The sequence below is a fragment of the Geotrypetes seraphini genome, chromosome 16, assembly GCF_902459505.1.
Source record: "Geotrypetes seraphini chromosome 16, aGeoSer1.1, whole genome shotgun sequence".
NCBI lineage: Eukaryota > Metazoa > Chordata > Amphibia > Gymnophiona > Dermophiidae > Geotrypetes > Geotrypetes seraphini.
Window position 1 is genome coordinate 44,538,175 of NC_047099.1, and position 17,394 is coordinate 44,555,568.

Consider the following 17,394-nt stretch of genomic DNA (forward strand, 5'->3'; position numbering starts at 1 on the left):
GGCTTCACCACCTGCATATAGCTCGCTTCAGCCCTCCAGAAATCTTCCTCAAGTATCTAAGCGGTGTAGAAAAATAGACGATTTTAAAATTCCAGGATATTAAGACAGAACATTCAAACACATGTTTCCAGGGCAGTTTTGATTTCTCTAGTCTTATTTCATTCTACTGAATCCGTCAAAGCCCAAACACAACGTAGAAGGTTTTTCTTCAAATGTGTTAAGGGATCCTTTTCTGAACCACATCCATTCTCTTGGCCTTCAGAAGTGGCATCTCACTAATCCCCTTCTATTTAGTCTTCCTAATGATACCTCCACTTATATCCCTAAGCATGCTCTTAGCATTCCTAGTTCTTTATTACATGGAGCACTTACCTAGAGATGATGGGAGATGGTTTTCAGTTGTCATTCTTCTAATTGCTATGTGCTTACTGGATTTTTGTGTCCCAAATGTGTGCTTTTGTTCCACTGAAGCTCATTTTGAATTTGTTTTACTGGGGTTTTATGTTCTATTTATTAAACATTTAACTTTTTCAGTCTGGTTTTATGGATCTAGTTTCAGTTATTACATTCACAGAAAAGCGAATAAAACTTGAAGGAAATCAACGCATTTTCCACATCCTTCCAGATTTCCCAAGCCCCTTTTCATGTTGTCAACCTCTTCCAATGTATCTACTTTGTTCTGGAATTTGGTATTATCTACAAACAAATAAATTTTAAGAATATAAGAATTGCCCTACTGGGACAGACCAAAGGTCCAACAAGTCCAGTATCCTGTTACAAACAATGGCCAACCTCATTAAGCCATTACTCAGCAATATTGCTAATAAAGTTATTGAAGCCATTTTGCCTTTAGGAGCATGGACTCCATTTACTACCAACTTCTCCTCAAGCTTTCCCTCACCCTCTTTTCCTTCCCACTCTCATACCATATAGTTTGTTTGATTTGCAAGATTTAATAGTCGGATGAACAAACAGATATTGCCCTCAAGTAATCCTATTAGGTTTATATCGTTCAAAGCATGAGGACGAATAAGTAGGCACCATACCAATCAAGTCTTTAAAGCAGATACAACCAAATTTAAACAACACTCTAGCTTCAAAAGGCAGCCAATGCAGCTGTTGATAAGATGGAGTAACATGGTCATACTTTTTCAGACCAAAAATCAGACGGACCGCTGTGTTCTGGATGAGTCAATCTTTTTTGAAGCTTTTTATGAGATCCCACTTATATTATATTGCAATAATCCAGATCAGATAAAATGGAGGATTGTACCAGTAACCTAAATGATACATTGTCAAAAAAATTTTTTTATCGTTCGAAGTTTCCCCAAAATTGCAAAACATTTTTTTGTCAATAGATCTGTGTGATCATCCAAAGTTAAGTGGCTGTCCAATATAACACCCAAGATTTTAATAGAGGTAGAAATTAAGAAAGTTTGACCTTTTCTTCAGATGAAGGCCTTGTTTTTAACCTTGTTTTGACCTTACCCATATTCACAAAAAAAGAAGCTTTGATATTGTACATAGTTTATTTAGATTTAACGCATGCCTTTTCACTGTGTTAATTATATTTGAGCTTGGTAGGTGTTTCCCCTATTATGTGTTTGTACCTAAGGCAATGGGGAGTGACGTAACTTGATCAAGGTCACAAGGAGCACAGGATAGTTTAAAGCCTGTTGCTGCTGCTTCTGGGCATGTTGTTCCACCAATTCCTATTCCAACTCGTACTAATGAAGGGTTTAGGTGTCTTCTAATGACTGAAACCCCACCGAGGTGTCTGCTTTGAAGGTATACCCCCAAGAGGCAGAGGGTGAGCAGTTACCAGATCTATTTTCACATTCTAATCATTTTCACCCTTCAAACATAATGCTTTTGTGATGAAAAGGGAGGGGAGCTGCGTTCCTTTTCCCAGAGCTCATGTAAGAACATGGAAAGTAGAGAACGACACGGGGACCGTTTACCCCGGTAAACCATGGTCACTGCAGTAAATCCACAGGAATGGGGAAATTTTCAACTGGTTTACCGCAGGAATGGGGGACAAGACCTTTCACCGCCCCATGGAAGTGGTGAAAAGTCTTGATCCTGTGGTAAAAAAATTGCGCCATGTCAGACTCGGCATCTCCTCTTGGGCCTATTTTACCTTCAGAAGTCAGCCCTGCCACGATGAAGACAGAAGGAACCCAAAACCAAAGCCTGAGACCAATGTGATTTGAAGAATAAAATTACCAGAATATTTCAGATTTCCTGCTAGTGCTGGTATTAGACATAACTGGGGACTGCAAAGCTGAGGCTGTGCTTCTTTAGCTTCCAGCTGGCTTAGGGCTCTCTCTCTGACCAGAGGGCAGTTGCCCTAGTTGCTCTCCCCTAACACTGTTCCTGCCATGTGTGACTAAACTATTCTGTTAGATTGATTTTTCTATGTAGCATTCTGTAGTAATTTGGTTTGTTCAGTTTTCACAATAGTGGAGGGGATATTTGTGAAAGCCATCCGGACCCCCGGACATGTCCTGGGAAATCTGCTAGCCCTAATCTTTATAGAATCTGGGCATATATGGATAATGGTTGTTTTTTGAAAATGGTCCAGCTAGATATTTTGTACAAATAGACATCTCAATTTTTTTTTGCCATTATAAAGGGAAAAAAAATCCATCCAAATTAAAAATGGCCAAAAAATCCATTTGGATGTAGGAGGGGCCAACATTTTTAATAGATTGGCCACACAGACGTGCCGTGGGGCAACCTAGGAGGCACTGCTGTGAACTTCACATTAAGGATGCCAGGTACAAATCACACCATAACCCCTGTACATTATATGGTGAGCCCTCCAAAACCCCCCCCAAAACCTACTGTACCCACCTGTCTAAACCCCATTTGCAAACCCCTCGCAGTTCTATGTGGTATTCTTTGTGTTGTGGCTTCTGTTTTCCTGTTTTGATGTTGGCTGCATTATCAATAAAAAAAGATTTCAATAAAACAAACAAACATAAAGAGACCTCTCTCTCATCGACTCCATAGATTCTACAAACAACTAAATCCCAACAACCAGACTTCGCCACAAAATATACCCGCGAAACCACATTCCACCCCATCGCCACCAGTTAATGACCTCATGGCATTATTCATCAAACTTTCTTAGCTCTTCTTGCTGTATTTTACCACCTCCTGCTATGTTTATGTCATGTTCTTCCTGTAGCATCTCTGAACTGCTTGAAATGACAATTTCTACCTCATAAATTTCAAAGGTTCTATAATGTGTCTCTGCTTCATTCTCGCACTGCTCTAAACTATATCTCCATAAATTATACTGTAAGTCGCCTTGAACCTTTTTAGGCATAGCGCGATAACATAGCAATGGAACATACATATCCACATTATTCCCCCCTGATTGCTTAAATAAGTAACCCCCTCTTTTACGAAGCCCGATAGTGCAGACCACTACAGTAACTGCCCCGAAGCCCAAAGGTATTTAAAGGGCCTCGGGGCTTTGCAGAACAGGGGTTACATTTTTAACATTTTCCTATAATGATAAGATACAGATGCCCGTATTATAGGGCCTAGTTTTCTCTCCCAACTAGCATCCTGAAAAGCCAACATCTTTTCCACATATTTAAATTTGGAGCAGCCCCTTACAATTCGAAACATAAAAAATGCAGAAAAACACAAAGGGCGCCGCGATATACTGAAAGCAAATTGATCAATCAGATAGCATGGCAATAGGCTATAATGCGCCTTCTAACAAAACTAACTTGGCCTCTACCGGAAGCCATTGTGATTTACGAAAATAAGGAGTAAGGTGATCCTTTTTATTTTTTTCAAATTAAATCTCTGTTGTACTGCGGAGTTCTAAATCAACCGCAGTTTCTGAAAATTATTTTGTAGAACAGCAAAATAGTCTATATTACAATAGTCCAAAACTGATAAAACTAAAGACTACATGAAAAAAGCCCTTAATGAACTACAACATCCACTTCTGCTCACATAGGGGTCCTTTTAATCGAAAGAACCAGCTGCTATGCTCCTTCACTGTCTAGCCCAAAACATCCAAATTGTGCCCTGAATGTGCTGTAAATTGTCTACGTGCTAAACCCACCCAAAGCACAGCTCTAACATACCTGCTTAAGATTTAGATGCCCTGGAGACAAAGCGACCAGAAAGATGTCTCAAAATGGCCATTGGCAGCATTAAAGTCAATCCACTCACTGCTACTCAGTGTTTCTGAGAATTTTTCATTTGCTAGTGACTCAAAACCTAACATTTTGTACCTGAATGTCAAGTGAGAAAAGGGGAGGAACTATTTTTTTTTCCTTGGAGAAAGGATTCACCATCAAGCTAAAATTTTCTCAAGTGGAAGATGGCACAGCTATGTTCGTGTTTTATCATTTATAATCCGTTTTTGGCAAAGCAGAGTCCAGCATAACACACACAATAACAGCATTACAATCACCACACGACGATTCAAATTTCCACACAGTCATAAAACCCAAAAAGGCATCAATCTTTATATACTGGAGCTTGCAACACTGGTCATGTATTTCATAACGCAGAACAAAGGGCATTTGAAGAGTTTTTTTAAAAACACCTAAACTCCTCTGCTGTTTAATATGAGACGGAAGCTTATTCCACTCTTCTGGTCCTAAACTTGAAAAAGTCCTAGCTCTAACCTAAGCTCTGTTCTTGATGGTATTGACAAATCATGCCACACAGTCCAACGCAGCTTTGGTAGCGGTCTATGGAGCTAAACATTCAACCAAATATCATAGAGCAATGAGATAACATGGCACTGGACCAGAAAGTGTCTTAAACTGTTTGTATTTAATCCTGAATTCTATCCTAGGCCAATAAAGCTTGAGATAATATTCAGATACATAATCACAGCTCAGAACTTTATTACGAGAGCACTGTTTCGGTTGAAGAAATATCTGCAAAGAATCCAACACCACCAGAGGGATACCCAGCCGTACCGTCGTTTGGAGTCTGTCCCATGACTAATAATAGATTTAAAATCATTGCTTATGAAGAGGGGGGGCAATGTCTCTTAAGAAACATTTAACCCCTACTATTTGGCAGACGACGGTCAAGGAGACAAGTAGGCCCTGGGAGACCTACCTAGACATTGCAGGGCGGGAGGGGGGGAGGTTTCATTTGGGGGGAAGGCCAGGGGCATGGAGCATTGCTGCTGGGGGTGGGGGTAAGAGGAAGGGGGTTATTAGGCTGGGAGGGGCATCGGGAGGGTTCTAACTAAAAAGTAGTCATGCAGGTGCTAACCCAACATCCACATAGCTAAGTGGACTAATTTAGGAAAGCTTTTGAGCTGCTTAACTGTGCGAATGTTGGCATTGAAAATTGCTGGCATCCATAGATAATCCTGGGCTCCTCCTCAATGCTGCCCCTGTCCACTTTTTGGTTGGATGGTCTGTGGGGACACTCAGTGGTCTTCCCCAGTTAAGTGACACGGAATATCCCCACTTAAGTGGCAGGAAAGACTCCAGCCTGCTTAAATTGCTTTGAAAATCAGCCAGTTAGTGCTTCCCTTAAAGTCAAGAGTCTCAAACCATCACAAGACAAAGAATTTGGAGAGTTATTTAAGATCTAGCAGTTGTTCTTTTTCTGAGCCTATGAACACAGGAACATTATCTGAAGACAAAAAAAAAAAATCTCAGAAAATAAGTTTCTCCAAGGAGGCCAACCCACCCCAAATAGTATCAGGTATTACCAAGAGGCTTTTGTTATTCAAAGCAGTCAACACTGACGCAAATGACTTGTTCAGTGCTGCAGAATATAACCCTCTTCCTGGAGACAGCTGGAAATTCACCTCAGGAGACAAGGCCTCACAATCACTCCCTGCAGATTTCTTGTTCATCTACTGGCCTCGCCCTGACGTAATCATTGTCAGGGTTTCCCCTTGCTCTCCCTTGAGATTCTCAGCATTGCTCCATGCTCTGGCTCCCTCAACCAAGCACTTTCATCACAGTTTTGAAAATGGAAGTGCCACAAACACTGAGACAGAAACTAGGGGAAGCGAAGTTGCCCAAGTATCTGGAATCAATGAAACTTCTCCCTCCATCGGAATCTTCTGTAGCACCTGGATGCACAACAAAGCCTTGAGGAGTCCCAGTGGAGGCTGGTTAACCTCCCCTGATTTATCCTATCTTAAAGATAACAAGAGGAAACTACAATAAGCCTTCCTTGTTTTGCCTATTTGAGTCGCTTCCTGTGTTTGAAGGGTTTTTTTTTTTTTTTTTTTTTTGCTATGCATGCAGAGCCTCAGCCACTTGGTATCTACATCCACACAGGAGTTTCCACAGACTTTTAGCTGACTTTTTTCTTCTAAAACTGTATTTGTGGTTATTTAATAACAAAAGCAAGCTGGAGCTGCCAGCATCTGAGTCCCGGCTATTATTAAATAAAAGTTTGACAAACTCATAAGCCCTTCTTACCAAGCACTCATTACTTTGAGCACTGTGGAATTCTTATGTCTTGTAAGAAAGGATACAGGGGAAAAAGAGAAGCAGGCTAGTCCTGACTTCTTTGAAATCTTTACCTACCTTCTGGGTGTATTCTGGCACTCGGAGCTTATGTCCATAAAAAGATTCAGGGAACTACAGATCCTGTAATGTGTCGGGAAGGTCGATTCAAAACTCATGACTGGATCACTTCTTCAACTGGAACTAGGATCACCAACTAGATCTGATTCACATGACAGAGTTAATCTTGTCCTGGATTAATCCCATTGCATGCAAGGACTTGTAGTTTTGTGTTTCTTATGGAACACATTGGGAAAATCAGAACTACAAGTCCCATGCATGCAATGGGGTAAACCCAGGCCTTCATCAACCTGTTGTGTGAATCTGGCTCTAGCTGGCAACCCCCATGTGGCTCCAATGTTTCACTTTCACTAAGAGCAATGGCAGTAAAACCTGGATTTCTCAATCCGTCCTCCTTTTTCTGGAGCTATATAGTAACCCTATACCTGGGTCACTTGGCAGTTCAACAGTCTAGACTCTAGAACAGTGGTTCCCAAACCTGTCTTGGGATTTCCCCAGTCAGTCTGGTTTTCAGAATATTTACAATGAATATTCACAGAATAAATTTGCACACAGTGCATGCAAATCTTTCTCATGCATATTTGTAGTGAATTTCCTGAAAGCCTGACTGGTTAGGAGTCCCCCAGGACAGGTTTGAGAACCACTGGTCTAGTGAAATTTATCTCCCTCTGAATCTTAAACCATACCAGGCACTGTTGGCCCAGCTAAGTAGCCACCCCTGCCTAGGAACCCTGTGTGGCAAAGAGGCAGTGGAGTGGCTGGTTAAGAGATGCTGAGGCAGAGCAGACTGTGGGGCTCTTGAGAAAAAAAAAAAAAACAACAACTGAATAAAACCAAATTACTAAAAAGGAGGAAAATAAACAGGATTGTGATGCGATAAGAAGAGGCGATCGATTAATCTGACAGAAAGATGGATCACATTGGATAAATTATTAACTGGAGAATAATACATGAGGCGGTTTGAGCCCGGAGGCTGTTACTGCATGGAAGTAGAACGGAGAGCTGTCATACACTCTGGCTGCTATTAGAAGAGAGGTGAGCAGAAGCATATTAGGTAGGATTCTGCTCTCCAATCATCCACCTGGTACGGTGGCGGCCATTTTGTTTACCAGTGACGTCTCATAAGTGACATATATGTTATTCTAGCAACGATTGATCGCTTCATGATTTTGGGAGCTTCTTTCCAAGTGACAGACACACAATGCAGTAATAAACATATATTACATGGCTCATTTGATCCTGGTCATCTGGGCCTTGGAAAAAAAATCACTTTAAAGAATTTACCAGACATAGGTATGTAGTCTGACGGAGGATCTATGGGACTTCAAAATCTCATCTACGTTGGGCCACTAAAAGGCTTCCCAGGCCACAACAGGTTAGCCATTCCTGAGGGAGACTTTTAGGCTGGTCCTGGTTTTAAACTTCCATCTTAAAACTGTGTTCTATTTGTAGTCCATGATTTTATCCATTTAAATCAGTGCCTACAGGTCCCATAATGCACCAGGATGAGGTTGTCAGAAATCCAGGACCAGCCAAAAAGTTTCCCTCCTGAAATGAGCAACTTGGAAGCTCTGGAGATGCCAAACTACCCAATTCAAGGCTGGAGACCTTTTGGCCAGTCCTGGTTTTGAATATACAGTATATCCAAAAGCACAATAGGTTTTGTAATGTAATGTAATGTAATGTAATTTATTTCTTATATACCGCTACATCCGTTAGGTTCTAAGCGGTTTACAGAAAATATACATTAAGATTAGAAATAAGAAAGGTACTTGAAAAATTCCCTTACTGTCCCGAAGGCTCACAATCTAACTAAAGTACCTGGAGGGTAATAGAAAAGTGAAAAGTAGAGTTAGAGGAAAAATAAAAATAAAATAAACATTTTAACAAGACAGCATTGATCTAAATACTTTGGAAGGTAGAAGAGAGGAGAGAAAAGAATAGAAGCATGATGAAGTGATGAAGTGGAGCAAGTAAGTTTAGGAGGAGCGATTGACGTTTCCAGAAAGGGCTTCTTCAGGGAAGAGACTTGGCCGACAGTCCCAGGATGCCTATGTCTCCTCCCCTGAGATGTTCTCCCATCCATGCATTCCCTCCCAGACACACTGCCCGTGCCCCAGCCGCCTGATCCTGCCCATTAAATCAGTGCTGCAAATTTCATAAGGCACCCGGATGGGGTGGTCAGATATTCAGGACTGACCCCAAACCTCCAGCTTGGAACTGGGAACGGCCTCAAAACATCCAGCCTGGAACTGGCTAACTTGGCACTCTACCACAAAGATCCGTACTGCTTAAGTCCCTGGAGTTATTTTATAAAGAGAATTCCACCACCCCCACCCCCCATGATCGCTAATCTTATGCTAGCATTTCAGAGACAGGTCTCCTGTACAGGGCTCCTCTGATTCTGTCCCGAGCTAAAGGAAGGTCTCTTTTACACAGCACTCTTTCTTCCAGGCTTAAGAGAAGGCAGACTTCTTCACAGAACACACAATTACAGCTTTTTTAAAAGTTAATTCAGTTGGAAGATAAAACCCAAATCACTCAGATCACCCTTATTATGATTTACATTTAATTCTGCCCGAGACGTAATGTTTATAGACAATGCCACTTCTGAATCTAAGTAAAGCAGACAGCTTAAAAGTGAAATATAATCAGAAATCCATATAGGAATCATACCAGTATACATTTAACGTGACTACAGCACAGACAACTGAAGAGTAGATCATTAGAGACTCCATGGAGGCATCGCGTTGATATACTTTGAGGACTTTGACTGAATAAATCTCTCAAACTTCCATCCGGGAGATTCCTAAATTTGCCACTCAGAGCCTCTCGTTCCCTAACTTCAAGAGAATAAAATCACAACACTGCCTAGCACAGACCGAAACAAGCTTCCTCATGTATTCCAACATGCCAGGTCTATTTTTAACAATAATAGCTTAACGACATTAGAAATAAAGCAATTAAAAGAATAGGACAAGAGAGAATTATCAGATGTTGAGACACTAGGAGGAATCATTTCATTGCTTGGAGGCATCTCTGAGAAGGCTCAACAGGCATAGACAAGGGCACCTGCTTTTCACACAGAAATGTCTAACCCAGCCCTTGTGCATGAGGGGCATTATCACAGAATGTTACTTAGCTATTAACAGAGCTGCCAAGTATACCGAGTTCCAGGAGAGAAATCTTTTGGCTAGCCATGGTTTAAAATTTATATCCCAAAGAACTGTGGTATTTGTAGTCCTTGATCCTGTCTATGGAAATCAGTGCAGAAGGTTCTATAACACATTAGGATGAAGCTGACAGAAATCCAGGACCTGCTTAAAAATCTCCCTCCTAGAACTGGGTAACTTGGAAGCTCTGTATTAAGGCACTATACTCAGGTTTTCAGGTGGTACACTGCAGAGGCTCCTCCGGACGGCTTTTCAAAACCTGGCACTTTGTCCGGTTGCTTTGAAAAGCTTCTGGCAACATGCAACGTCGGGACGGCATTCATGCATGTGCGAATGCCGGTCGAGGGGGGCAGGGTGTGGGGGTGGGCCTTGGGATGGAAAGGCCAGAACGGGGTGGGCCTGAAGACTGAGCCATGTGTCCAGATTTTCCATTCAAAATCTAGTAATCATAGTCGAGAGGTCTTAGTTAAGAACCTCTGACTGCACTGAGCTGCCAAGTTACCCTGTATAGACCAGCCCTGGATTTCAGGCAACCCTTATCCTGTTGCATTATGGAACCTGCCGCACTGATATCAATAGGTAGAATCAAGACTAGAAATAACAGACTGCTTTACGATATAAGTTCAAAACCAACACTAGTCAAAAAGTCTCCTTCCTGCAAATAGGTAACTTGGTAGCTCTGGCTTAGAGGCCTTCTGGGTGTTTTTCTAGGTTAAATTTAATTATGATATAGCATTATTTTATGCCTGTTAAATTAGTTTTTCTGAAACTCGTACACTACACTTGAGCTGTCATCCCACCCAGGATAACTCAGGAGAGTTGAATTTGTCCTGGCTTTCTTCCATTACTCATGCGTGCAGTGGGATTTAAAACAGAAGGAATCAACTCATTTGCACTGAACTGGATATGGTAAAACCCTAAACTGCTTTCATGACCCAAACTAGACAATTTCTCTTTATCTGAGGCACACTACAAGGAGAAACCCAAAGGCATTTCCTTCAGCATACAAAAGGGCATGGAGCTAAAAATAATAAAGTCAAAGAAATTTGGAATTTTAAAAAAGTACGAACAAGCAGCTCTTTTTCTCCTGACATAAAAAAAGTGATTTACAATGTTGAGGAAAAGGGCAGGAGTTGAAAAATCCGTTTCTGCATTCCAACCCTTTAGATATTAAAGAAAATCTTTCAGAAGAACATTTGGTATTTCTGCATGGGTCGCCAACTCCAGGCCTTCCCCAGAAATGCCAGGACAAACACTACAGGCATAAGGGCTATTGTGGTTATGGTGACTGGTGTGCCTGGGCCTTTTTAGGTGACGTTCACTGCAGTGCCCTCATTGTCCATGTGGCCAGTTTACTAAAAATGCTGGCCCCTCCTACATCCCAATGGCTTGTTTGGTATGGTTTTCTATTGAAAATGGTTCAAAAAGATAGGCACACATCTGAAAAACGTCCATTTTCCAAAAAAACCCAAGATAGATGGTTTGCAGTTTTGAAAATGGGCATGTTTGGTTCTGGATTTTTGGATTTGCACATCATAATCACCCAGATACGAGTCCATTTCAGTGTCTTTAAATACAGTTTGCACTAATCTTCAGTACACAGATTAGCACATGCATTGGGAGGGTTTTGTGTACACTGCACACATTAACATAGATACATGATGGTAGATAAAGGCCAAATGCCAAATCCGCAGTAACCATTATCTCTTTCTCTCTCCAAGAGATCCCTCGTACCTATCCCAGGCCCTTTTTGAATTCAGACACAGTCTCAGTTTCCACCACCTCTTCCTGGAGACTGTTCCAAGCATCTACCACCCTTTCTGTAAAAAAGTATTTCCTAGGATTACCGTACTCTGGAGCCTATCACCTCAACTTCATCCTATGCCCTCTCATTGCAGAGTTTCCTTTCAAACGAAAAAGACTCGACTCATGCACATTTACATTACGTAGGTATTTAAACGTCTCTATCATATCTCCCCTCTCCCGCCTTTCCTCCAAAGTCTACAGATTGAGATCTTTAAGTCTGTCCCCCTATGCCTTATGATGAAGACCTTCCTCTGGACCGACTCCATCCTTTTTATATCTTTTTGAAGGTGTGGCCTCCAGAATTTTACAAAATATTCTAAATGAGATCTCACCAAAGTCTTATACAGGGGCATCAATACCTCCTTTTTCCTCCTGGCCATACCTCTCTCTATGCAACCTAGCTTTCGTCGTCACCTTTTCAACCTGTTTGGCCACCTTAAGATCATCACCTACAATCCCACCCAAGTTCCCCTAAACTGTACCATTCCTTACTGGAACCTGAAATAAGCATGCATGTCTATTCCTGGGATCACTCAGTCCTCCATAGCCCCAGGTACGTTAGATAAATTGTGAGCCCACCGGGACAGAGAGGGAAAATGCTTGAGTACCTGATTGTAAAAACCGCTTAGATAACTTTGATAGGCGGTATATAAAATCCTAATAAACTTGAAATTTGAAATCTAAAAGGCAAAGAAGGTGACTAGTTGGTACTCGATCTCCTGCATTAGATAATATGACACTGGCTCGACACGATCGTGTTTCGGCCTGCCTCAGGAGCCTGACTGAATGAACTGAGGAGAAGGATATTTGGGGAGTCACAAACATGTAATCCTTCTCTTTTACTCTTTAAAAAGACTCTTATTTGTTCACCTGTTGGCATATGAAAGATGGTATAATTATTTGAGATCATTCAAGGGTTCATGTGCTCGCTTTGTAAGCCACATACAATATACCAACTAGTCACCTTCTTTGTTTCTTTCTTTCTTTGCCTTCCAAGATCTGGGAAAGAGGAATTTCCTGTTTTCTCTGAGCTATTCCTGGGATCTACCCATGTGATAAGAACAATCAGTCCCTTGTAATTAGGGTGACAATCAATATGGACATGAGAAGATAAGAATAGCCTTACTAAGTCAGACCAATGGTCCATCAAGCCCAGTAGCCCGTTCCCACGATGGCCAAGCCAGGCCCAAACCCTAAGAGTAGCAACATTCCAGCATCTCAAAGAATAGCAAGATTCCAGAATCCCAGAGAGTAACAAGATTCTAGAACCCCAAATTATAGCAATATTCCATGGCTTCCCCAATATGGACTTTTCCTCGAGGACATTGTTGCTAGGACCTGCTTCTGGGATCTGCTCATATGATAAGAACATCAATTAATGTATGCCCTGTTCCTGGGATCTATACTTGTAATGAGTGTGTCAATCAGGATTGGCCTGGTCACTAGGATCTGGTCTGCAATGAAGCGTGCCAGTCAGTATACGCTCTGTTCCTGGGATTTGCAAGTGCAATGCATACGCCAGTCTTTAGGATCTGCTTCTGTAATGAGCAGGTACTACTCCTGGGATTAACATAAGCCCCTTTCCTATAATGAGCTTGCATGCCTGCTCCTGGGATCTACCCATGTGCCCAACCATCAGTTGGCCCATGCCGTTCCTGGGGTCTGCATGCTCTGTCTCTGGATTTTGCCACTGTAATGAGCGTGTCAGTCATTATCCGCTGTGTTTGTAACGAGTGTGTTAGTCCTTGTGTGCTCTGCTCCTGCAAAGTGCCCCTAGAATGAAGTATGCTGTTGACGTTCTGTCCTCTCAGTGAGGTCCTGTAATTGCGTGTTACGGAAAGTGGCAGCATCAGAGGCCTTGGAAGTGAATCGCATGGGAAAGGATGCTTCGGTTTTTCATGGAAGCTGAGAAGTATGTTTTCAAGTGCGGTTACGCTTACAGGTCAACACCAAGACCTTCACACTAGCATGCAGTTTGAACTTTCAAATAAGTATCAGTGAAAATCCAGTTACAGCCTAGTTCAAAGATGCTCTGAGATGAGACAAAAGGATCCACAACAGAAACATGGAATCAAAACCCCACAACCAACACAATCAAAAAAATGGGGGTGGAAGAGCATACGAGAGCCAGGGAAACATCCACAAGAAGAAGTAACATTGATAAGGGATTCTTCCAGATCAACTTTTTTCATATGAATTTGCTTGACCTGACACAGTCTGTGTTTTGGCTCAAAGAGCCTACCTCAGGGATCCATATAATGTCTAAAAGGAACATACATAGTCCATTAAATAAAACCACCTAAAAATGTTTAAATTATCAATGTTGCTTGTTTCTGTGGAGAGTTCCTCGGTCGTCGTAAGCTGTTCCACCCCCACTTTTTGATTGTGTATGAGATGAAACAAATGTAGAATGAACATTATAGCAGAGGATCTGTGGTTTGAGACTCAAGTTTTCCTGCTCAAAATTCTGAAGTTTCTAACTGCAGATTATATTCAGAAAATGGATAATATCTAAGGAAGATGTGGGGGACAATAATGACAGGAGCAGCTGTTGCTGGATTCAGGAGGAAGAGGCTGGATTCGATGGTTGGACAGAAACAGCGCTAGAGTATACCATCTCTCTCCCTTCTTCCTGCCTTGAGGCATCTATGCAGGTAGGAGTTAAGGGCAGTAGTGATTGATATTTCACACAGCATTGTTGTTGGAATGGGGGTGATAGCTTTCCATTTGGGGTTTCAGGAATTAACTCTGAACCAGCAAATTATGTTCACACAAACACAAGTCCTAATGTTTGGGGCAGGATGTGAGCAAATGAATCTGGATCTCAAATGGTCTATGGGGCATCCAGCTTCCTCCCCTCACTCGTTACTGGTCTGAATTTTAGGAAGCAGAAGGAACAAATCTAAAATAGCCACTTGGGGTCCAGCACCTGAGAATAAACTGAAGGCCCTACCTGAATCCAGCCATAGGTTTTTCCTAGGGTTCTCTCTCTAGATCAATCTATCCAATCTCCTTCCTCATGATTATGAGTAATTTCAAAGAAAGAGCGAAGGCGACCGGATGTTCTAGGATACTTTAATTCTTCAATCAGACTCGACACGAATTGTGTTTCGGCCCTATGGCCTGCATCAGGAGACTCTGTCCTTTATGGCAATGGATAATGAAAATAGCCACAATTCTATGTAATCTGGATGGTAAAGGTCTATGGTAGATGTCTAATGTTATCAGCGATTCAATAGAACATGTCTGTGCGCGAACTCACACACTTTCAAACGAGTTTACGTGCAGACACGTTCTATGGAATCGCTGATCATTGCTGATAACGACAGACATATACATAGAGCTTTACCATCCAGATTACATAGCATTGCGGCTAGCTTCATTACAAAGCAACGGAATTCACCAAGAAAATTCCGCAGAACGGGAGAAACCAAAACGAAGGATGAAAGCTGTGGAATCTTTGATGCAATAGTTTATTTAAAAGTCTTCGCAGATCAATAAAACAAGCCAATGAGAGACAGTAGAAATGTGATGGTATGGACCCGTGTCCGTGCAGACAGCATCAGGATCTCGTGCAGCTAACAGGACTCCACTGGCACTAAAATCCTCCTTTCAACTTAGGACATATAACTCTGCAGCTCTGGCAGAAGAGAAGTTCCAGGTACACAGTTACATCAGATAGGACCCCAGAAGAAGGTCCTCTGTGACCAAAACATGGACCGTGTCAGGTCTCAGCAATTTTACTGTGTATCATTGGGTTGTGTATCATTGCATTAAGATAATCGATTCCACTATCTTGGCTAGTTTCATTATCCATTACCATAAAGGACAGAGACCCCTGATGCAGGCCATAGGGCCGAAACACGGCCGTGTCGAGTCTGATTGAAGAATTAAAGTATCCTAGAACATCCGTTCGCCTTCGCTCTTTATTCCTTTGCATTCTCATCTGAGAAGGTGAATTCTCCTGTGTTTTGCTTGTGATTAATTTCATTCCTGTGAGACTATAAAGAATATGCACTACTGCAGTGGTTCCCAACCCTGTCCTGCCAGTTGGGCTTTTGGGATAGCCCTAATGAATATGCATGAGAGAGATCTGCATATAATGGAGGTGCCAGGCATGCAAATCTGCTCCATGCATATTCATTAGAGCTATTCTGAAAACCCAACTGGCCTGGGAATCACTGCACTACTGCCTAGACAAAATGTTAGACAACCCACACAGATACCCCAATATTTTGGGAAAGTGGAAAAGGTACCAAATTCTCCTCTCTCAGTACAAAGCAGAATGCGAAATCAGTAGCAGAATTCTGAACATGTCCAAAGCACAATAAAGCAGCCAGGCAGAGTTTGGGTCTTTGCTGCAGACCCCAGAGCAAGTTTCCCTGTCGCTGCCTCGCCCAGATCAATCTGCTGAGCTGGGTTTGGGTGGTTCAGAGGTGGGTGTGTTTGCATGCATCTGTCACACCTCCCCCTCCCCTCCCAAAAAGAAGCCATGCCTAATAATCCAGCCTAGGCAGACCCTATTGCAACCCCCCCCCCCTCCCCTCCCCTCCACTTACCGCTGGTGGCCACAAGGTTGCCTCCCACGTTGGCCACCGCAGCCAGCAACATCAGCACCGGCAGCTGCAGCGGCAGCTCCGCCATCCTGCCGAGCCTCGGGGGCTCCTCCGATCGGGAGGCTCCTCTCTCCCCAGGGGAACTGGCGATGTTCAAGGGAGGGGGGTCGGGGAAGGAGAGAGGGGAGGGGGCCAAATGGCGAGGGGGGGGCGATGGTCCAGTCCACGGAGGCAAAAGAGAAAAAAATACAAAGGAGAGAAGGGATCAGTCCAGGCGAAGCGGAGGCAGCAGGATGCTGTATTGACAAAAGCGAAGAGATGCTGCAGTAGTGGGGAGGGGATGGGGGGGGGGTTAAATAGAGCCTTCGGAATGGACCATCGGAGCTGCAAAGGCGGGGGTGCGATGCGCAGCTGCGAGCGATCTGCACGAGCCAAGCGGTGGGCGGCACAGCCGATTGCTGCATTGCTCGGAAAGGCTCCCGGGCGAGCCCCGGCTCCGCGCGCCCCCGCCCCGCTCCGATGCGCCTTTGCCCCGAGCCAGTCTGGAGCTTGGTGCCGCCCGACTCAGGCTGGTCCCCAGGGAGGGATGCAGAGCGCAGCTGAGGGGTTCAATTGCATTCGGCTTAGAGCACCCCAAAGCACAGTAGTGCTAGCCATGGCATGCACCGAAAAGCATGCATTAGAGCTTAGCCCCACTAGAAATCGAAGGCAGGTTTTCAAGATCTCCAGTACTGCTTCCATTGTATGCAAATGCATCTCATGCAGATTCATTGTGGAAATCTTGAAAATCCAGCACTAGAGGACTATGGTGGCCCACACTGATTATAGATTAGAGGGCCTGCAAAAAAACAAACCACCCCATCAAGACTTCACACATTTAACAAAAAAGATTTTAAAAAGTATAAAATGATAAAGACCTACTACTGTATGCTAATCCTCTGGCTAGGAAATAATGTTGCTCCAAGAACTGGGTGTTGAGTAAATCATTCCAAAATACAGTCTATCAATTGGTATCTGCCTCTCTGCAAAAGTAGAAATGATTTCAAGCTTAACTGATCACTTGGTTTTGAAATTGCACCTGTATTGTGAGATCATTTCCCTGCCTGATCAGGATAAATATGACATCATAACATCACCTGGGGGTTGAGGGGGGTCATCGGCTAATTTTAGTTGATCCAGTTCAGGTTTTTTACTATCTTGGATCCACGTATGCTGTTGTAGGTCAAACCAGGACTTGATTTAACTGCCTTGCAAAAAAATATAGGCAACCCACTTCTAAAATGAAAAAGCTCAAGGGTGATGGAAGGGAGACGG

General features: G+C 42.9%; 1 protein-coding gene across 3 annotated transcripts in view; it reads right to left on the reverse strand.

Annotated features, from left to right (window-relative positions):
• CADM3 (cell adhesion molecule 3) overlaps positions 1–16,416 on the reverse strand; it is a 106,077-nt gene extending 89,661 nt beyond the window's left edge. For 2 of the 3 annotated variants that reach the window (XM_033924375.1, XM_033924373.1), the window contains exon 1: positions 16,084–16,415. In XM_033924375.1, coding sequence (XP_033780266.1) covers positions 16,084–16,168 — 85 coding nt within the window. In that variant the 5' untranslated portion in view covers positions 16,169–16,415. Of the gene's footprint in view, positions 1–16,083 lie in introns of all 3 variants that reach the window. The other variant, XM_033924376.1, reaches the window with a different exon arrangement.
• Between the last annotated feature and the right edge of the window lie 978 nt (positions 16,417–17,394).